The 23,155-nt window shown below is 40.2% G+C and overlaps 2 protein-coding genes across 2 annotated transcripts; both read right to left on the minus strand.

Annotated features, from left to right (window-relative positions):
- Window positions 1–1,387: 1,387 nt before the first annotated feature.
- On the minus strand, window positions 1,388–12,192 carry TCP11X2 (t-complex 11 family, X-linked 2). The gene is made up of 10 exons (XM_072956050.1): window positions 12,105–12,192; window positions 11,545–11,688; window positions 9,089–9,221; window positions 6,429–6,549; window positions 5,237–5,457; window positions 4,356–4,492; window positions 3,885–4,102; window positions 3,606–3,787; window positions 2,687–2,850; window positions 1,388–1,815 (listed from the first exon to the last, which is right to left on the minus strand). The coding sequence occupies exons 2-10, from the start codon at window positions 11,669–11,671 to the stop codon at window positions 1,583–1,585; spliced, it is 1,536 nt and encodes a 511-aa protein (XP_072812151.1). The 5' UTR covers window positions 11,672–11,688; window positions 12,105–12,192; the 3' UTR covers window positions 1,388–1,582.
- Window positions 12,193–19,850: 7,658 nt separating this feature from the next.
- Window positions 19,851–22,797, minus strand: TMSB15A (thymosin beta 15A). Its single transcript, XM_006216536.3, has 3 exons — window positions 22,718–22,797; window positions 21,282–21,398; window positions 19,851–20,294 (listed from the first exon to the last, which is right to left on the minus strand). The coding sequence occupies exons 2-3, from the start codon at window positions 21,379–21,381 to the stop codon at window positions 20,257–20,259; spliced, it is 138 nt and encodes a 45-aa protein (XP_006216598.1). The 5' UTR covers window positions 21,382–21,398; window positions 22,718–22,797; the 3' UTR covers window positions 19,851–20,256.
- Between the last annotated feature and the right edge of the window lie 358 nt (window positions 22,798–23,155).

Genomic DNA, 23,155 nt, shown 5'->3' on the forward strand with positions numbered 1-23,155 from the left:
ATACAAAAATCTGATAATGATTTCCTCTGGGTAGAGGAAATGAGACCAGGGTGGGAGAGAAATTGACTTTTCACCATGTCTTTTTTAACCATGTACACATACTACCAATTTACACACACACACACACACACGTATATATTCCCTAAATGGTAAGCAGAATTGAATGCAGTCATCTTTCCTTGTTTAAGATTAGGATCTCTATCTCTTCCATATGGAAATAGAGAACCAACTCAGAATGTCTAAGAAATAAATTATACCAAATTTTAATTATAAAGTATAAGGCAAAGTTTCGTTTCAGTCTAATGTCACTCTATTCATCTAGCTGTGTCAATCACCTGGGATCCACCCTCTAGAAAAATTACGTTCAGTGTAATGGAACTCAAATCCCATCTGTTATCATTCTTGGATTATATAAATCATACTCAGCTCTTTACATCCCCTGAAATGGTGAAGACATTTTTTCCATCCAGTTGTAATATCCCACAAGTGAATTTCCATTTTCTCCTGTCGATTTCAAACAAGTCCAAATCAAAACTGACTTTCTTCCCTAAGTTCCTAGATTGTTGGTCTGTTGCAGTTGGCCTGAAAATGATAGGATGAATATCTACAATTTCAGAAAACAAGCCCAGATCCTTGTGGACCTAGAACATCTGTCATTTTTGATGCCAACTGAGCTGACAATCATAACCTGGGAGTTAGAGTCTCAGTCTGCAAGTGGAAAGAAGCATGATGGTTACCCCACCCTTGAATACCCACATCACTTCTGTCAAAAAGAAAGGGGTGTTCTAAACCTAAAAATGTGAAAACAGGAGGTTGATTCAGCTATGGAATGGGAACAGAGATGAACTTGATACAAATGTCAGTGACCTAAGGGCTTGGATTTGCTGTCAGTCTCAGATATTCCAAACCTGACCCCCAGGAGGGGGGGCAGTGGGGGGGAATCCCGCTGAGGCTGAGAACTGTCCTCAGCTGAATGCCTGTTAGCAGACAATACAGACTTTCATCCAGTCCCCGGTTTTCATACTGCTTCGTGCCCCACACTAGAACAGGAGGTGGGGACTCTTACTGTTACTGCATCTTTTTAAATTATATGGAAAATTTGGTACTGGAAATGGGGTTCTCTGGCCTCTCTTGATCTCAGTGTATTTCTGACTTCCAGAAGCCCTTACACTTCCAGAACTCATACTCTGCAAAATTCCCCCAAACGTTTTCAGAGCCCTCAAGGAAATGATTTTCCATTGGAGAAAATAACGCTAGCACCTGATGCTCAAGCAGAATACTGAAGAATGATCAGCCAGTGAAGGGAAAACTGAGGGCTCACTGGCTTCTTACATGGTAGGGTTTAAGCGTTTAACGGAATCTGGATTCAGTTGCAACACAGAAGGAATCGAGGTTTTCTTGCAGCTCAGTTTATTATGAAGGAGGCTGAGCCAGTTGGTGTTTACATGCTTGAACCCTGCAGCCCTGTGTCTGGGCTTTATTGAGGAAGAGGCTGATCTGCTGGCCACAGGTGATGTCATCCCAGGAACATGCTGAGCCCTCTCTCCTGGGTCCCTGTTGCCATAGTCGGAGTCCAGCACTATCAGACAGACTCCACTTCTTTCTCTTGTGCTTGAGCTGGAGGGATGATATCTTTCAGGATTTCTTCGTAGTAGGGGCTAAACACCTGCTGATTGTGATGCATCAGATTGACAAACTTCCAACCCAGTTCTGCCAACTCTTCCTTGATGAGAATAAGGCCTCCAGGGAAGTCCAGCAGAGACTCCTGCATACCATGAACCAAACAGCATTTGAGAAAAAAGCGGCTCCGCTGATCTGTGAGCAAGAAAGAGTGAAGCGAGAAAGATCAAAGAGGTTTCAAAAGAAACACACAATGTTCTTGCACTCTCTGTTCACCAAAGTTTAAATTAACTGAGATTTTCACTGATCTACCCACTCATTTGGGTAAACCCCATAAATGAGATTTGTTTGTTTGTTTTATTTTGGAGGAGGGAATGCTATCAAGCTCCCAAAGACAATGCATGATCAAAAGATGTAAAGCTAGTAAATTTCTGGCTGTTCATAGTATTATGTGGCTCTAAGTGAGCTCCTGGCATGCATTTGACTTAAAAAGAGGATCCTAGACAATGTACCTGAAATTCTAAGGACACACATAGCAGCCAGTGCACCAAGTTCAGGATCACAGATCCAAATCTGACTATGCTAAGATGCAAAAGTTAGAAGCAAGGTGTCCAAGTTCACTGCTTCCATTCTAGCATGGAATATGTCCTACAGACTAAGTTAGCATCTATTCCTTGGAGGTGTGTGAGGGTCTGTATGGTAACTTAAAGCGTGGGATAGAGAAGGGGTTTCACACCGTAGGTCTAGGACTATATAGTTAGACAATGACCAGGGATGACTTAGTAGGGTTGGTGGGACAGTATCTCACACTGGTAATTTATATGTCGTAGCTGCAGATCCACCTTAAAACCATATGTTCATTCTTCAAACTGAAAGAGATTCTACTTCAATTCTGCACATTATACATAAGGAAACTAAAACCAAAAGACTTTCCCAGTGATCATGCGTTTCCATTTTTAAATGGCTTCATAACTGACTTCCAGGGTTAACTCCACTTTCTCATCTTCCACATCCTTGCCACCCCTCCCCACCACCACCACCACCACCACCACCATGGGACTCTTACCAATAATGCTACGAACACAGTTCTCTTTCTTGGCAATGTTCTGAAGTTGGCCTATAAGAGATGCTGTCTTTTCACTACTCAGGGCATTGAGGCCCACGTTTTTGAGGCCTTGATGGATTTCATAAGACACTTGTTCACTCACACTCACCATAGCCTCTTCAGGCCTAGAAATGAAGGACATAAAGCAGAATGGCCCTGGCATACGGTCAAAGCACAGACAGCCCCATACCAGAGGCCAACTCCACTCAGAAAAGAGTTCCAGCTCTCCACCACTAGCAGACAGCAGGACTCAGAGTGCAGGTGAAATATCTTCATTGTTACCCTCAAGGTGCCAACTAATTCATACATACAGTACTATACTCCACTTCAAAGAAAACAAGATAAATTGGACGAGGGTTCAGTTCCATCCTTGGATCCACTCAGTACTGTTTAGTCCCATAAACTTTATTCAGATACTTTTTAAAGATTTTCTTAGGCATTTTCCATGGCTGTTTTCCCTACTTCACCAATTAAATTATAGATATATTGAGACCTGAATTTCTAATTCCTCTTTTTACTTTGGTTGTGGTGCCCTGCATGCAGCAAATGATCAATCAGTACTATTGACCAACTGATCAACTTCTGGATATACATACACAAATCCAGTGTCATTCATTTAAGTATATCATGACTCATTTTTAGCAAACATGATAAGAATCATTTGTAGTAAACTAGTTCCACACTCTCCTCCTTGGAAAGAATTTTTGTCTCTGTCCCATGCCATAATACAGTTTATCAAAAGACACCAATGACCTTTGCAGATGGTTTCCAAGGTTCTTTGTGTCATTTGTGTTGAAGAATAAGCAATAATACATTAGCTGTTTATGTCCCTAAAAACCACATACTATTTTCAACTCTCTGAAAGATCTATGGAGCTTACCTGGGGTTAAATTCTTCCATCAGGGCCTTGGTTATACATTTTAGTTTATCCAAAAATTTAGGTGTGCTGAATAAAGTGTTACCAGAGAAACTTCTGGCCACTAACAAGACTGAGGCCAGTATTGTTAATTGGTTCAACTGGGATTCTATCTCCCGCAGCCGCATTCTGTCCATCAGCAGAGTCTGGTGAGGCAGGGAAGAGCAAATTGTCAGGAGAAGAGGGTTCTAGTGAAGTATTTAATACAAAACAAAAAGGCAACATTCTAACACATATTCCTACCTCGGGAAACTCTTCAATGTCAGAATCCCAGAGAAGAAGGTTCACGTAACCCTCATACAGCACCATGGTGGAACTGGGAAGCTCTGAGTTGTTAGCTGCCCAATTTGGAGGTGAACAGGCCATCCTGGAGGAGCTGGGAGACTCAGGAGAACTTGGAGATGGTGTAGTGAGATCTACAGCCGTTTTGATCAGCCATTTTGTGGTGCAATCGAGGAGACCTATGACATACATAGAAGGGAATATTTGAATGTCTTCAAACTCCAAGGCTTGAAGACTAAGGCTTGAAGATATATTCTTGGTCAATAAAGAAGTGATTTTGTAGGTCTTTCTGTCTTAGAGAAATGTTTCTTCTTCCTACCCCTTACCCAAGGAAGACAGTTTCTACTCAAAAAATAGAAAATACTCTATCACTGTAAGAAGGCAGACCCAAGGTCAAATTTCCCCTCTTCTGCCCTTAAATTTTAAACATACTGGGCTGCTTGTTGAGGAGTTGCTGGAATTTAGTTCTTTCATACTGGACAGAATGTTCCTGCAGGTAGGGTCGAAGGTTCTGGATAGTATAGTTCACCATGTCCATTTTCATCAGGCCCAGAACATGAAAGATACCCCTGTTACAGGAAGAAATCAAATGTTTACACTCTGAAAGGAAATCTAGTGTGGAGAGGTGGAACCCAAGTAAGGAGTCCTAAAATTACAGTATTTTTGAGTTAAAAGGGGCCTTAAAAACCATAGTTCTACTTCAATTTACAAATAAAGACATTCTACCCAGGGACCCAAGGCCACAGAGTGAGTTGTTGGCAGAGCTAGGAACAGATACATCTTCTGACCTTTTAGTTATCAGTCTAAAGCTCTATCCAGTCTAGTCGCTCTGTCTTCTCAGGAAAATGACCAAAATCTCAACAACTATCTGTGGGTAGTTAGAATGATGGTGATTGAATTTCTAACTCACTGGGCATACCATTTTATCTCTTTGGGTCTTGGTTCTTCCAGCTGTGAAGCAAGGATAATCCTCATTCCTGTCCCCTCACAGGGTTTGAGTTAGGACACATAGGAGGATGTCTGGGAAAGGGCTGTTTGAAATCTCTAGAAGAAATAATTACTGTATGCTAATGTCTTAACAGTATCATTTCTTTAGAAGGGTCTAAACTATGTAAAGATCATCAAAAGGGCCCTGAGAGTCTGATCTTGGAATATAACAGCCAATAGTCCAGAGAGGGAAAATGGAGGTATTAGTCAGTTCTTCAGTATAGAAGAGCTAGACAAGGCCAGGGGCTTAAACACAGAATCTGGCCCAGAGTTTTCTGGCACAGTGTCTAAGACAGATTTCAGGGACAGTACATTTAGTTTCTCACTTCAGTAACTGCACAGGATCTGTTATGCTCTCTAGTTTTTGCACTGCTTCATCTCGGACTGGTGCACATAGCCGGATCATCAAATTGAGAATGTAGTTAGAGAGATGAGGAACATCCAGGGCCTCATGCTCTGCTTCTTGCTTGAGGAGATCCATGTCCAGAGCTTCTTCAATCTCGTTTCTCAGGTAGTTCTGGCGTGGTAATAGCAGCGATAGCAAGATCTGCCCAGAAAAGAAAATCAGTGGAGCCAAATTGTTTAGAATCCCAAACATTCTGTAATGAACAACCCCCTTAAGACAAAGCCATCTCAGTCTTTGTCTTCAGGGGATCCAGAAACTAGGTCTCCAAATTTTTTATAGGGAATATTATTTTCCTCTGTTTAGGGGCCAATTATAATTTAAGGCTTCACTGGGATCAGTAGGAACAGTAGCACCATATTACTTTCTGGACAGAATGAGATAAAGATATGACTGAAAACAAGAGTGTGATAAAAGAAGTGCACCACCACAAGGTGGCTGAGGCATTCTTTTTTTCAAATTGAAGTATAGTCAGTTTGCAACGTTGTGTTAATTTCTGGTGTACAGCATAGTGATTCAATTTTATACATATATATATGTATAGTATTCTTTTTCATTATAGGCTATTGCAAGATATTGAATATAATTCCCTGTGCTATACAGTAGGACCTTGCTGTTTATGTATTTTAGACATAGTAGTTAGTATCTGCTAATCCTGAACTCCCAATTTACTCCCCGCTCTTTCCCACCTGGTAACCATAAGTTTGTTTTCTGTGTCTGTGGGTCTGAATGAGACATTCTAAATAAAGGATAAAGACATTATTAAATTGTCTTACTTCAGAAGGCAAAGAAACTATTAAGGATCACTTAAAATAACCTTTTGACTCAAAAGTATAAGTTCCTTGTTGGCAAGGGCTCTCTTATTCATCTACGTGCTTCTGAAACACATAAAACATAATGGGGGTTCAGTGAAAACCTGTTTCATTAAATGATATAATGTGTCATTATAGCAAGATCACAACTTTCAGGTTTTATCTCATACAAATAGAATGGAAGCTTTTCCATACGATCTACTTAAATAGTGGACATGTTTAGAATATTGGTAGCCATCAGCAATCAAAAGGTATAGGATGCTCAGGAACTTGCTATCCACAAATGGGAGGTTGGTTACTCACCTCCTTAACTTCTTTTAGAAGTTCAAGAGCACAAGTGAAGTCGGGGGGAATACTTGATAGCTGGTCTTCCAGATGGTCCCAAAAAGCATTGTACATCATCTCCATAATCCTGCCTTCAAGACTATAAGAAGATTAAATGAGCAAATTGCTCTTTACCCATAGAACTGATATAGGATCATGATTTCCTAAATCCAAAACAGCATTTAAGATAATGAAGGACCATTACATTGACAGGACAGGAGCTATGTTTAGACTTCAGCAGAGTTGAATAAACTGAGTTTAGTCTCAGATGTAAAAGCATTGGCCAAATTTTCTCAGAAGGATACCTCATGGTTCCAGAGAGGCTCTCTTCCTGCAATAAGAAGAACCATGAACTAAAGGTTGAGTCCCTGAGTTCTAGTCGAGGTTCTTCATCCATCTAAATGTGTGTGCCTTGGTTTCTGTATCCATAGACTTACATCTTTGAACTAAATGATCTTTTCCTTCAGTCTTAAAAGCCAGTGAAGGATTTTCCTTCTTGATAACACTTGAAAATCTTACACGCACCTCAAACTCAGCAAGCCTAAAATTGAACTCATTATCTTCCCCTCGCAAATCTGTTCCTTATTCATGCAAGCCATAAAGCTTATCCTTTTCCCCACTAAAAAATACAATAGTAATGCATGCTTCTGTTAAAATTTTTACAAGCAATACAAAGATAAATGAAAAAAGTCAAAGTTCCTCCCCCAACACACCAATCCCATTTGTGAGATGTCACCAAATATTATTCATCTAGTGTGTAATAATTACTTCCCCTCATCCTTTTTATGCACTTGGTCACCAAATCCCAGAGATTTTGCTTCCTAAATATCTCTGGAATCCATCCCCATCTGGTCTATTGCAATAGTCTAGTAATTGGCCTTCTTGCCCCAACAAAGTATTACTCCCACAATGCCACATATTCTTGCTAAAACCAATGATTTTTCTAAGATAAAAATCTGACCACAACGACATGCTCATTTAAAGTCCTTTAGAAGCTTCCCATCACCAGCAGGATACCTGGCCTCTAAGACCCTTCATGATCCTAATCTGCTACGTCTCCTACCTTATCGTCAACCTCCTTCTAACACTGTTCTTCAACAATAACAAACTACTTATAATGCATATATAATCATCTTCCACCATTCTATGCTTCTGACATGTCACTTCCACTTCCAGGAGAATCCTTTTCCCCCTAGACCATCTGAAAAGCACCTATTCATACAGTGTCACCTTACCAGGAAAGGCTCCCCTGATCCTCCTCAGGCAGCTAAACATGAACATAGAACTCCATATACTAGGTGTGAGAGAATTTATCACTGCACAGGAGCTATCTATTATTTGACTGTTTCTCCTACAGAAGCTTCTTGATGGCAAAGCCAGCATGTTACTCATCTATATGTCCCCATCATTTAACATTTTGCCATCCACCTAGTAAGTAAGTACTCAATAAAATCTGTTGAATGAGTACCTGACAAGGAGATTTCCCTTGTCAGGAATCCATAACTGTAATTAATATGATTTTATAAGCCCAAAGATGAAACCAATCATTGATTATCTATAGATAACAGATAACCCCAAATTCTAATTCAATCTCTTTTCCGGTATACTTTTTTGCATTACTACACTAGAATAAGGCTGTTAATAACAAAACAATGAAAACCAAGCTCTGAATAGTATTACCTCTGCTTCATTTACCCACCCCTCACTTTAATAGACCTTCACTCCCCTCCCTAGTTTTACTTTCTCTGCACCCCAGCTAGTAGAAAAAATAAATCTAACTAAGGCTCCAGAGACACCGAGGAAGATACAAGCAGGTCTGTGTTTTGGTGAAAGCCCCCTTCAGTGAAGTTGTGCCCGGCATGGGTACCTGTTGGCAAACTAAGAAGTGTGAAGACCGGGAGAAAAACTGACAGAGCAAGGTGCTTATGTAATAGAATCCGTAAAGTGGCAAAATAGAAGCCACTTTTTAAGGTTGCAAATTAGAAATGCTATATACAATATTGTTTCTGACAAAGAAATTTACCCATCTAACTATTAACAAATCATTAGAAGTATTCAACTCATACTTACTGAATGACTCCTATTTATGTATTGTAATATCAATATAATAAGAAGCAGAATAAAGTCTAACGTTAGAGGGACATTATTTATTAGTGGGCTCACAGAATTTTGGGTTCACAGAATTTTTATTAAGCTGATTATGAAGCAAAAATGTTCCCTGACATCGCTTATCCCATGAAGAGTTGGCAATACCACTATTAGAAAGGCAATCTTTTCACCCCTACTTTGGTCAATCTGTAGATAATTAAAAGAATAATGAACTTCTAGGAGCTACTTCCTTCAAAGCTGTCTGAGAAGATGTGAAATTCACTGTGTTTCATTGCTAACTGGGATACCAAAATTAACATTCTGACAGTAACTGCATTGATTTATTCCCTGTTTAAATATAATTATTCTGCTTTCACTCTATTAAACTAATAATTACACAGATTACTCCTCTGTTTTATTTGTTGGTACCATTTAAGACATACTCAAACATTAACTGTATTAATAAAAATGCTTCAAACCTGATCAAAAGTCATTTGTGCTATGTACCTATGCCAGGAGGAGTAAAATGGAAAAAATAGAAGAGTCTGTACCTGTTGGGAGGTAATACACTCTCTTCCACATAAAAATCTTGATTTACCACGATTTCATGAGCAATGCTAAGCTTAGAAACTTCGTTAACTGTCTCTATCAGATCTGTGACAGAAAGAACTTCATGTTGACTCTCTGGAAAAAGGCATAGCAGTCATCAACAGGGAACTCACACAAAAAGAATTTTTATTTTATTTAGAGATTCACTAAGCCCTGTAAAACCCTCAAATTTAGATTTATCAAACAGATCTTACACAAACTCAATCATTTCAGTATTTAAGGTTTTCTGAACTCTTTGCTCTTCAACATCTCTGGAAACTCGGAGAGGTCAGACATAAGGAAGTTAGTTTACGAAAAACATTAGTGAAGATGATTTCAAAACCTTTTGCCTGAAGTGTAAAAACAATCAGTAAAACACAGCAAAGAAACGGTGCGTAAGTTATGGTTTATAAAATAAACCTTTATCGAAAACTCACTGTTTCTACTATCCTCTTCCTACCTCTGAGACAGGGAGAGACATAAAATGAGTCTTCTTACAGATAACACCACAAATCTTACAAGATGGCTCTAAAGCTGAACCGTTCTTCAAACATTGTTCTAAAATCTGGAGATTCCGCAGACCAATACAATTTCACATACACAGAAATGAGTGACTGACAGTGATTTGCCAACTTTAATTTTTCCACATATAGGCATTGCGGCAAAAAAGAAAAAAAAAACTCACCATCATCCAAATAATCATTTCATTTAAAACGTGTATTTTAGCATTTCAAAGGGCAAAAAAGAAACGAGTCAAAATACAGCAACCATTTAAATTGCATCAATTTAACTTTATTTTAAAAGTTCATTTGCAATATCTTTGTTTTATTTCATTCGAGATTGGTAAGAACTTTGTCACACACTAGCACCAGAATTTCTGAACCACTGTTCTGAGTTCATCATGTAATCACCAACCCCCGCCAACCCGTCCAACCCCACCTCCACCACATCCGCAGGTTCCCACATCCATGGGATCAAAGATATTAAAATAAAGAATGCCAGAAAATTCCAAAAGGCAAAACTTGAATTTTTCCCCAATGGTAGTTACATAACATTTACATTGAATTTTGCATTATAAGTAATCTAGAGATGATTTAAAGTATCCAGGAGGCTGTAAGTAGATTATATGCAAATACTACGCCATTTTACATAAGGGACTTCAGCACCAGGACTTTGGTATCCTGAGGGGTGGAGGGTCCTGGAACCAATCTCTCGTGGATACAGAGGGATAGCTGTAAAGATTGCTTAATTACAGCTGAGATACACAGTAAGCACACATAGTAGCTATAATTATTAATTGATATACAAAATAAAGCATGCAATAAAACTATTTTCTCACTCACTTTCAATATTGTTCCATAATTTGTTCAGAGAGAACTATTTATAACCAAAATATAAGACTCACATAAAAGAATTCTAAAACTTTCAGCAAGGAGATGATCTACTTATGCATATTTACTTCTCATTTAAAAAGTCTTTCAACAAAAGTTGGTACCACCAATCTACATTTCCTTCCTACCCTAACTAAAAAGCTACATATTTGTTAAAATGTATCTTTTAATCAATTCAGTAAGCCATTTATTTAAGAGACACTATAAACTAATAATTATGCCATTCTGTTTACTGACAGTGACCCTAAATGGCCACTAGACAGACAGACAGGATTCAACTTAACAGTATTGTGGCTTTCGACTATTCTTCCCATTTCTGTCTTCAAAAGTTTAGATCAAAGTCACCACATTTGAACAGATCTTCAGATTGATGTTTGGTTAAATTCATTGTAGATTATAGTAAGAGAATTGCAATTTGAGTTCCTATGAGGTTGGACCAATCAAACCAGAATCTCAAATAAATGCCTACCATAAGGCGTGGAAGATACCTCATGCCTAGGTGTATACAGAAAAGCACTATTACAGATCTAAAAAAATTTACCCTATAGCAGTGATAATTCTTATGCCAACAAGTGTTGCTGGAAAAGGACAGAACACAATTCCAGCACTAGATAATTAGAATTCTTTCAAATTCATCCTGGATCTACCATTTACAATCTATAAAATCAAAATATAAGAATGCAATCTATTTCCCATGTTTTGAACTAACTTAGACACTCTCAAGTCTTGTCATTATGTCAAACACAAGTCTCTATGTTTCTTGGCCTCTATTTCTACAGCCAAAATATCTTTTAATTTCACTTGCCAATCTGGAGGCCTAGGTCCAATATGTAAAGATTAGAGGGAACAAAAGACAAGGAAAAGAATAATCTAAAAGAGGAGTACCAGAGGGATGAGGAGGGGAAAATGCAAGGTTGCAAAAGCATTCTATGCTCCTTAAAGGCACTTAAGTCACAAGCTATCTATTCCTTTAACCTAACTGCTTTCAAGCACTACCCAAAGAAGTGATGATAGAATTCTACACGTACCAGGACAGTGGTCATCTAAACAGAAGCTCTTGTTTTCCTGACTCTGCCCTGGTGTTTTAGGCTTACGGGCTCCACTCTCTGCTTCATTGGGATCATTTTGGAGCACGGTTTTTTCAATCTTGGGCATCTTGATGGTATCTGGAACTGGGGAGAAAAGAAAGAGGCAAGCTGATGGTGGTGTAAAATTTGGCTCTGACCCAGGGATGCGGGGGAGGAGGGCTCTTCAACTGCCACCCTGTGCCATAATGCCTGAACCTGCTGCTCCCAGTTGAGGAAGTTAGGGAGGAGGGCTTCAAGGGGTTCTCTTTGGAACAGCCAGGTTCCACAAACAGCCTTGGGGGAAGGAGAATTTGGGACCAGCCAGGCGGCCTTTCCTGAAATCAAAGAAGTTTAGCGTTGGGCAAGCCGAAGAGAAAATCAACGCCCAGAGGTGGACAATGACTTGTCAGAGGGCATACTACACAGTACTGGCTGAGCTGGGAGAGGAAACTTCAACTCCAGCTGTCTTTAATTAGTCTAGAAATAACCCTCTTCCTCCTCAATGTCCACCCCAGACTCGCCTTTGGTTATGAAGAGGGCTGGCAGCTGGATTCAGGCAGCAAGAGACCTCCACGGCCCGCCGAACCCTGGCCCTCACCTCCTTCCAGTCCTCGGCCAGCGGTTGTGTCTGTTAGTGAAGCCCCTCTGCCTCTCCAATCTGGTTCTGGGACATACCATGGGGGACGGGGCAGGAGGGGAGATCAGTCCGAAGGGGTTGGACACAACCATGGAGATGATAAAACCAACCCAAAGTGCACCCCTGCCAATGAGGCCAGGTAGAAGAGTCCAAAACCTGAAAAGAAAGGGTAGCCGGTCTCCCGGGTAGCAGGACAGGTCATGTGCTCAGGATACCATGGGAACCAAAAGAGCAGGAAAGGCAAGCAGCAACGTACCGTTTGGTGACAGAGGCGGGAGGCCGGGAATCTCCATGAGGAGGCTCGGGGCTCATACCCTTCTTTGAAGGCTCGAAGCCCCTTAGGAGGTTGCAATTAATATTCTCAAGTCCTGTTCCTCCCTCACAGGCAAGGAACGGTCCAAAGCTACTAGCTTCTCTCCGCTAGGGAAAAAGAAAACATTTAAATAACCATTTAGGAAGGAAAAGGAGCATTATTTCTTGTTTGTTTCACCTCATGTAGCCTTTGAAATGAAGAACCAACTGGGTTAGGGAAATTCAGAATTCTATTTCGAGGGTTTTTTTCTTTTAAGTGAATCCGCCACACAACGTGAAGGAGATAAAGAGGCTGTTAAACTTTCATTTTACGTGTGGAAACCAAGCGTCATTTTAAAGGTCTGGCCATAGAAGCTTTGTGGTGAAAAGGGGCAAGATCATAAGTCTCAGAGGGAGCCTGGGTTTTAGTTTGGTTCTTCCAACTGTTTTCCTGGCATGCTCTTCATTATAATGTAATTGTGAGCCTTGGAGATCATCTAGAACACGAGGGTACTGGAAGAGATGACTCTAAGGGCCCTTGTGTTGCTCATTCTTTACTCCTAGTTTACGTTTTACTCTACTGGCCGGTTACCACAGTGATTTGAGGAGTCCTGGACTGGCTCATTTCCAAATTTTGCAAAAAAATATATTTAAAAAAAAAATCTCTACACTACACTATTCCATCCTGCCTGCTCTTTCATCCTGACTTAATTTTTTAACCCATTAACTTTTTTTTTGGCGGGGGTTGGGGGGAGGTAATTAGATTTATTTTTAGGGGAAGTACTGGGGATTGAGCCCAGGACCTTGTGCATGCTAAGCATGCACTCTACTACTTGAGCTATACCCTCCCCCCAACCCACTTTTTTTTGTAAAACAAAACTATAATTTGACCAAATTCTCATCCCAATCCTTGCCTTGTTCGTGTCAATAGTGAAGTGTGGGTATCTTGCACAAGAGTTATAGAGGAAAGGCCCAAGGACATTCCAGTCTAAGCAAACTCCACCCACCCTCTAAATCCAGTAAAGTGGCTGCTTAGCTGGAGAGTGTATAATACTAATAAATGCTAAATCTGCATATCTTCCTCATCCTCCCCTTATATTTGCCTTAGTAATATCAACTTTGAAACAAAATGCTGTCACAGAACACTCAGAAGAAATGATTAAATATATTTTTCTTGATTTGAACAACAAATTTTACATTCATAAAGCATAAGTTTCATTATACCAGAAACTGATTTCTCTTTTTAAAAATCAGGTTTCTACTTTGTTTCTAAGAAAAACTATTCAGAATGACACCAATTTTTTTCCTCACAAAAATTAGATTGTTTAAAACACTCTCCTCAGTGATGCCTGAAATTCTATTAATACTAAATTTATAAAAGTTAAACTGTCTTTTTAAAAACAGAGTATATTTTATAGAGCAGTTTTAGGTTTGCAGCAAAATCAAGGAGAAGGTACAAAAATTTCCCATATGCCCCTAGCCCCTACTCATAAATAGCTTCCCTCATTATCAACATCACCCACCAGAACGGTACATTTGTTGCAACTTATGAGCCTACATGGACACATCATTATCACGGAGAGTCCATAGTCTACACTAAGGTTCCCTCTTGATGTTGAATATCCTATGGTTTTGGACAAATGTATAATGGCATATACCCACTATTATAATATCATGCAGAGTAATTTCACAACCCTAAACATCCTCTGTGCTCTGCCTATACATCCCTCCCTTCCACCTAACCTAAAATTTGTCTTTTATTGCCTCCATAGTTTTGTCTTTTCCAAAATGTCATATAATTGGAATTATCCAGTAAGTAGTCTTTTCAGATTGGCTTTCACTTAGTAATATGGATTTAAGTTCCCTCCATTTCTTTCCATGGCTTGACAGCTCATTAAATTTTAGCTCTGAATAATATTCCATTGTCCAGATAGATCACAGTTTATCCCTTCACCTACTGAAAAACATCATGATTGCTTCCAAGTTTTGGCAATTATGAATAAATCTGCTATAAACATCCATGTGCAGGTTTTTGTTTGGGTATTAGTTTTCAACTCCTTTGAGTAAATACCAAGGAGTATGATTGAGTATGATATGAGTATGTGTAGTTTTCAAAGAAACCACCAAACTGTCTTCTAAAGTGGTTGTGCTATTTTGCATTCCCACCAGCAATAAATGAGAGTTCTTTTTGCTTCACATCCTCATCAGCATATGATGTTGTCATTGCTCTGAACTGGCTATTCTAATAGGTGTGTGGTGGCATCTCATTGTTTCAGTTTACAGGTACCTCATGACATATGAAGTGGAACATCTTCTGATATGCTTATATGTCATTTGTATATCTTCTTTGGTAAGGTGTCTGTTAAGGTCTTTGGCCAATTTTAAAATCAGGTTGTTTGTGATTTATTTTTGAGTGTTAAAAGACCTTTGTATATTTTAGATAACAACCTTTTATCTGCTATCCATTGCAGATATTTTCTCTCAGTCTATGGTTTGTCATTTCATTCCCCTGACAGTGTCTTTCACAGAGTGGAAATTTTTAATTTTAATGAAGTCCAGCTTATCAGTTCTTTCTTTCATCGATTTTGCCTTTGGTTTTACAACTAAAAAGTCATTGCCAAACTCAAGATCATCTAGATTTTGTCCTATGTTATTTGACAGGAATTTTATAGTTTGCACATTACATTTAGGTCTGTGATCCATTTGACTTAATTTTTATGAATTGTATAAGGTCGATGTCTGTATTCATTTTTTTTTTGCATATGGATGTCCAGTTATTCCAGTACCATTTATTGTGGAGGCTATCTTTTCTCCATTCTATTGCCTTTACTCCTTTGTCAAAGATCAGTTGACTATATTTATGTAGGTCTATTTCTGGGTTCTCTGTTCTATTCCATTCGTCCAATATTTTGTCAATGTCACACTGTCTAGATTACTGTAGCTTTATAGTATGTCTTGAAGTTGGGTAGTGTCAGTCCTCCCATTTTGTTCTCCTTCAATATTGTGTTGGCTGTTCTGGGCCTTTTGCCTCTCCATATAAACATTAGAATCATTTTGTCAATATACACAAACCAACTTGTTGGTATTTTGATTTGGATTACATTGACTCTATACATTCATTTGGGAAGAACTGACATCCTGATGTACTGAGACTTCCTATCTATAAATATAGAATATCTCTTCCTTAACTTAGTTTTTCATTGATCTCATTCATCAGAGTTTTGTAGTTTTGCTCATATAGATATTGCAATAATTTGCTAGATTTAGACCTAATTATTTCATATTTGGGGTACTAATGTAGATGGTATTTTTTTTCATTTCAAATTTGACTTGTTCATTGGGGTATATAGAAAATCAGTTGACTCATATGTATTTGTATCCTGCAATCTTGCTATAGTCACTTGTTAATTCCAGGCATTTGTTGATTCCTTCAGATCTTGTACATAGACTATCATGTCATCTGTGAACAAAAACAGTTTTATGTCTTCCTCCCAGTCTGTATACTTCTATTTTTCTTGTTTTGTGCGTTAATCAAAGCTTCCAGTACAATGACGAGTGTGCAGACTTGTCTTGTTCCTTATCGTAGAGGAAAAACTTTCAGCTTTTCACTTTTGAGTATGATATTAGCTGTGGTCTTATCAAATATGGACTTTATTATGTTGAGGTACATTCCTTCCCTACCTAATTTGTTGAGAGTTTTTATCTTGAAAAGATTTGAACTTTTCAAATGCTTTTTTGGTATCTATTGAGATGGTCATGTGATTTTTATCCTTCATTCTGTTAATGCAGTGTATCATATACTGATTTTTGTATGTTGACCCATAGTTTACTCCCCACCCAAGCAGGGCTGTAAGATGGGCTCCATTGCTGGCTGAATTCTCTAGCCAAGCATCCTGGTCAGGTGAGACTAGCAGTCATACTCAGCTGTTGGGTGGGGCTCTGAATTTGCTTCTCTGCCCATAGAAGGGACTCCACAGCCCATGTGGCTCATTGGCTGAGGATCCAAATCAGGCAGAACTGCCGACCAACCTCCCTGGCCAGATGTGGCCACCAGCTCACCTTTGCAGATGAGCAAAACCACTGACTAGGATGTCTGCTTAGGCACCATTGCAAGCAGGAATGCAGTGTGCCTTGATCTGAGTGCTGGTTGTTGAAAGTCCTGCTTCCCTTCTCCATCTCTATCTGTCCCCCAGTGGTTGAGCCCTGAAGATTTTCCCAGTGATCCCTGTGAGGTAAGACCCATGTGAGCTTCCTGGGAAACGTCCAGCAACACTGGAGAAGCTGAATGTCCACCTTTTGATCTTTGTCACAGTGGAGAAACTGTTTCAGTGGATAAACATCCTGGTGTAGTGCTTTACCAGCCTGAGGGATGGACGGTGTGATCAGAGTGTAACTGCTCCTATTTTCCTTCTAATATGCAGTCCTTCTTGGTCTCTCTGGTGCAAGTGAGGTTTCAGCCTCACCCCTGGGTTCTGGAATTTTTACAGTGGTGTCTTGTCTATGGATAATTGCTAGTGGGTCTTCTTATGAGCGGGAATAAAGTCAGGAGTGACATATGTTGCAATCTCGATGACATTATCCCTCCAGATTTGCAATTAATAAATTGACTCAGGACTTAAATCTCAATGCTTATAGTGGACTTATTGGGAAAAAAATTCTCCCCCTTGGACAGGCAAGTGAATCTAGTGACTAGAAGAAGATCCTCATATTATATATTTAAGAAAGGCAGGATAAAACTACTCCAGGTGGGCAATCATTTTTCTCATCTTATGAGTATTCACTTAACAGCTTTCATCTCCTGCCATGTACCTCTCATCTGCTCCCACTCAGTTTAGCACTTACACTGCTGAGGGTAGAATCAGTACATTAATGAAAAGAATGGTTACTAGATGCAACTGAACAATGGCAGTTATTGTCCACACCGGCTCATCTAAAGATGTTCATGCTTCCCTTTAGGCCCTTTGCAATGGGCCTAATCTTGTGCTGGATTAGTGCACAAATGCAGGGGTTGTTGAATTTATCGTGGATGCACAGAATCTTTCTCAAATTTCCTAATGGCAATACCGGAATGAGAGCGAATGTGTTGTAGGAAAGAATCAGGATCCAAAGAGATCTGATAATGAGAAAATTTGAGCACATCAGCACCAGGATGGTTCTCCATGCATGTAACTTGGGTCCAAATGATCTGAGAACTGTCATAAGGAGAAGTCGTGGAGGTGCGGGAGCAGGTACACAGCAGCTGTCTTCAAATACTGGAGCAGGGATCACCCATGCTGTGTGTGTCTCCAGCATACAGTCCTAGGACTATGGGATAGAAGTTACAGGGAGTAAGGCTTAGGCACAGTATACACAGCAGGTCTCTGCAAGGGACTGAATAACTCAATTGGACAATTGTTTCAAGCAAGAGTTAGGTCTTGGTGGCCAACATGGTTACTTCTAAGTCTCTAATCCTCTGGTTACACTGACCTGTGATTTTTTTCTCACCTCACACCTACTGTTTTGCTTGTGGAAGTTTATGCTGTAGCAAAGAAAACAGCCTCCACTTCCTGTGGAGGGTAAGAAAGGGATGGTAACATGATACTCGACGTTTCAAATAGGTCCGAACAGCATAATTCCCTTTTTGTGGGAAAAGATATGTACAGACATACCTCATTTTATTGTACTTTGCTTTATTGCGCTTTGCAGAAGTGTGCTTTGGGGTTTTTGTTTGTTTGTTTTTTACAAATTGAAAGTTTGTGGCAACCCTGTGTTGAGCAAGTTTATCAGCTCCATTTTCCAACAGCATATGATCATTTTGTGTCTCCGTGTCACATTTTGGTAATTCTTATAATATTTCAAACCCTCTGCCAGCAAAAAGATTAACTCACTGAAGGCTCAGATAATGGGTAGCATTTTTTTTTAGCAATAAGGTGGGTTTTTTTTTTTTGAGCAAAGGTAGATTTATTCAAAGGGATACATTGAAAGGCAAGAGAAAGGCCACAAGCTGTGGGGGTTGGGTGCTCAGATTAAAAGTTGGTACACACTCCATAGACAGAATGTGGGCCCTCTCTGAAGAGGGAGAGAGAGGGACCAATAAGGTGTTTTTAAATTAAGGTATGTACATTTTTTCAGACATAATGCTACTGCACACTTAACAGACTACAGTACAGATGACCTTGAACAATGCAGGCGTTAGGGATGCTGACCCCCTGCACAGTCTGAAATCCACGTATAACTATTGACTCCCCTAAAACTTAACTCCTAGTAGCCTACTGTTTACTGGAAACCTTGCCAATCACATAAACAGTTGATTAACACATTTTCTACACTACACCTACATATTTTATACATTCATAGCATATCTTTTTCTTAATTTATTGATATTTCTAAGCTACTTGGTTTATCTGTGAGTTTTTTCAAGTTATGGCAAATCTCAAAAAATTTTTCCAATATATTTATTGAAAAAATCTGCACAAAATTGGACCCATGCAGTTAAAATCTGTGTCGTTCAAGGGTCAACTGTGTAGTGTAAATGTAACTTTCACATGCATTGGGAAACCAAAAAATTTGTGACCCACTTTATTTCACTATTCACTTTATTGCAGTGGTCTGGAACCAAACCCACAATATCTCTGAGGTATACCTGGATATTAATAGACCACAGTCTAGAAGGTTATACACCCAAATGCCAACACTTCTAATTGGTGGGATTATTAAGTGATTGTTTTTTTATAAATCAAAAGTAATAAAATATTGTATAGAGGCAGGGATTGGAATACTCCCATTTATACGTATGCCTTGTGCTTACTACAAACATCAAAAATGCTTGGTTCATAAGACAGTGGATTCTGTTCAGAAGAACCAGACAAAAGGTTCAGTGCTGCAGGTCAGTAGCTGGCATTAGGTATCTGAGTTTATGCTCAATAGATGATGTAATGTGCTTAGCACAATGGGTGTTAGCAAGTGCTTCCTGCCCCCTTCCCGATCCACCCCCAACAGTGGGTGTCTGTCTCCTCTCGTTAAGTTGAAAAACACTTTTCAGAAAACAAGGGGACCCAGTTTAAATCCCAATCCTTACTCACCTTAGAAGATCACTTCAGACCACATTGTTTTCATTTCCTCATCTCCAAGATAAGGGGACTAGTCCACATTACCTCCCCTCCCAAGGTTCTCAAATTCTATGATTCCAACTATGGGAAAAAAGCAAGTCAGGACCCACTGGACCTGGACAGAGGGGAGCCTTTTCCATGTGACTAATCTGATAAAGTGGCTTTCCTTCAACCATTTTGTTTGGCTGAAAAGAGTAGCCTTGTGTACTTTCAGTCCCTAGAAGACCACCAAGAATGGACCACCGCAGGAGTCCATAATGATTATATTTATTATTTTATTGCTACATTAGAAATGAAAATAAACTATGAGAAGCTGCAAATGCATGTCACTTCATGAAGGTTATGGAACACTAGAGACATCCGGTGTAGAAAGTTACAAGTGACTTATCCTTTAGGGATGCAAGGACTACACACACAAAGGTCATCAGTGGTGAGATTACTGACAGCATCAGCGAGCTGGAATGTTCAAAAATGGAAAGTTTAAAAATGAAAGTAAGGGAACATTGGTTACCTCTGACCTCTTCGCCAGGGATTATGGATGAGAAGACATCAGAAGATGCCTAAAATCTCTACAAACACATAGGTTTACAAAAAACAAGCCTAAAACCAAGACATTCAGGCAATGTTGAAATTTGTTCTTGGGAGGAGATCCCCATTTTATGATGTCTGAACACACTCTTTCTCCTGCTGGATAGCTGGGGAAAAAAACAAACATAAACAATCATTAAAATGGTATTTTCGTAAGATTAAGTTCAGTTTCTTCCAAAAGAGCTCTTTGCCACTCTTTGCCAAGTCACTGAAGGCTACCATACCTGCTTTAAATTTAGAATGCCAAGGCTCTAACCATAAATCCTCAGGGGTGTGTGTGTGTGTGTGTGTGTGTGTGTGTGTTAACCACCAGAACATTCACTAGAATCTACACCAACTGTGTCTTGTTTTCCTTTTCAGACTTAGAGTTAGGTTGTTGCCATTTTTTCCATAGAATATTCTGAGACTGAGGAGCAAGTGAAGCATTTTCCTCAGATTTATCTATCACTATATAATTAGGAAGTTATACCCTTTCAGACAATTGTGACTAAATTAGGAACTCTCAAATAACACCAACATGATAAAAAAAAAAAGTGCCCCTCGGTTTTGTGAATATGCTTGGGAGTTTCCCCATCAGGCTGTAACTCTCAAAGACAAAACTGATTCCTTGAGTCTGGGAGCGCCAAGTGCAGAAAGCCAAATCTGCAGATTTTGTGTGGTTCTTCAGGAATGAGATCATGGGCCCAAATTGCTAGATGCAGAAAATGCCAAGTAACTGTAAAATGGACAAAACTAAGGTTTTTCTAATGTTAAGTCTAATATTCCAAAATTGGTTGTAATGTGATTTTTTAGTGATTTTCCATCAAGCAAATAGTTTTTCATCCCCTCATCACTTCTTGTGTCTATCATGTAAGAACCACTTACATAACCCAAGTAAGATGATGACTATTTGAAATAAATTAAATTAAATTAAATTAAGAAACAAAAAAATAGAAAAAAAGAAGATGATTGATATTTTTAACTGTTCATTAAATTCAGTGGCTACATAATTATCGCTTACTTTGTGGCAAAATTTACTAGAAGGGTTTATTTACTGAACATATGAATGTTCACCTTTCCTTTTCTCCACTAGAAACCCCCAATCCATGACTTACTTTCCTTCGAGGGTAGGGTATTTTTTTCTTCAGTATTAGTTTTCTTCAGTTTTGACCTGTCAAACTTCTCCACTTCAGACAAGTCTGGCTTATCACTCATCTTGACTAAAAGAAAGACTGAAAAACAATTTTAAACCTAACTGACAGAACTATTATCATATTAATGGATCACAGCCAAAAATTCTCACATTTAATATCAACGTGTATTTTATCTGCTGATTTTCAACAAGAAAACAGCACACATTTTAAAAAATCACGATTTTATCAAAATGCTTTGAATTCCACATAAGTACCCCATTTCTGATAGCCGCTGAATCAGGATGCACTAGAAACCAAGATGCTCTAAAACCCAGAGTCAATATGTCTGACTCTTAAAAAATCACACTGAAGGTCAAATGGAGGTGACAGAAGCACAAGAGCATATAGAAGTAAAAGGAGACATAAAGACTGGGTTTAACCAGCTAATGAATTTGTAACAGGAAAAAGCACTATTTGAGCACCTTCACTCTGTATTCATTTCATCTGCCCAAAGACAGTAGATTAAGGAGCTGCAGTAAGAGAAGGAGGGGATTTAATCTCGTCATAACTAATTACACTTCTCAGTAGCTCCCTGTAGCACTGGTTTGTAAACATTGTAAGAAGGGCCAGCTAATTATGATCAGACTCAGCACTTCAGCAGAAGGGGATAAACCAAATAGAGATAATTTTTTATTTCACAACGCTTTATCCTCAAAGGGCGAGGCTGGGAGATGAGGTGCCCAGTGATCATTCCCGGTTTGTCCAGAAGAGACAACAGGAGACCCCTGAGACCGGAAAGCAGACCTGGCCCCACCCACCCTGGTGGGGTAAGACATCTAGTGCCCAGACTAGAATAAAGAGGCCCCCAAGCAGCCAGACGTCGCGAATATGCCTCCTTCCCGTCGAGGTTACCCTAAGACCGTCCTGTGACGAGCGATCAGCCGCCAATCTCCAGAGGCGGGGAAACAGCGACTTCAAATAAATAATAAAAGAGATGGGCGCATCAACCACTTTGTTAGCAGCAATTTGCTTACATTTTTAAACAACTATCATCATTGTCGGGCGCCCAGCCTAACAGCTACAGTAGGGGAGGGGGAGGAGGGCCAGCCCCAGAGGGCCCGTTCCGGGCGGCCCCAAACTCCTCGTCTTCGCAGCCTCGGACCTGCAGCCACAACGGACCCGTCGCTCTGGGGGCTCCCAACTCGGACCTTCCAGGCACCCACCCGGGAGGACTGCGCATCGCGCGCAGAAGGCGGCGCTGCGAAGACAAAGACGCGGACTCGCCAGGAGTGCAGATTCCAATCGCCAGTCCCAACCCCGCCCCCCCAATTCCAGAAGGCCCGACACCCCAGCCCCGCGGCCACTGGGCCCGCCTGTCCCCATAGTCCTCTGGCTCCGGCGGGGCCGCGCGTCCTCACCCGAAGGCTTGAAGACCAGGGACAGGCCAACGGCTGCGCTGAGACTGCTGCGCACACAGGGCGAGGTTAGCCTTCCCGCGCGGAACCCTGCAGTTAAGTTGCGTGGAAGACCCCGCCCGAGTCGCCTCCGATTGGCCAAGGGATCCCAGACCCGCCTCCTCGCCCCTCCCACCGCTTTAGCCTTGCTAGCCTGAGTCCACCTTCTCCGGGATACTCAGGACCTCACCCTTGTAACAGGGTGTTGATAACATCATACGAGATCCGCCTCCCCAGACCCCATCCAAGCCCACTCGGATTTGCCCGGGGATCAGTCACTGACCTACCTCCCCAGTGACTACTTTCGCCCTGAGGGCCCACTTCCCTTCCTCTCAAGTATATCACTGCTCCACGATAATAGGGGACTCTGAAATAAACAGACATATCTTGCCCAGTTACCTT

The sequence above is a fragment of the Vicugna pacos genome, chromosome X (assembly GCF_048564905.1).
Source record: "Vicugna pacos chromosome X, VicPac4, whole genome shotgun sequence".
Lineage (NCBI taxonomy): Eukaryota > Metazoa > Chordata > Mammalia > Artiodactyla > Camelidae > Vicugna > Vicugna pacos.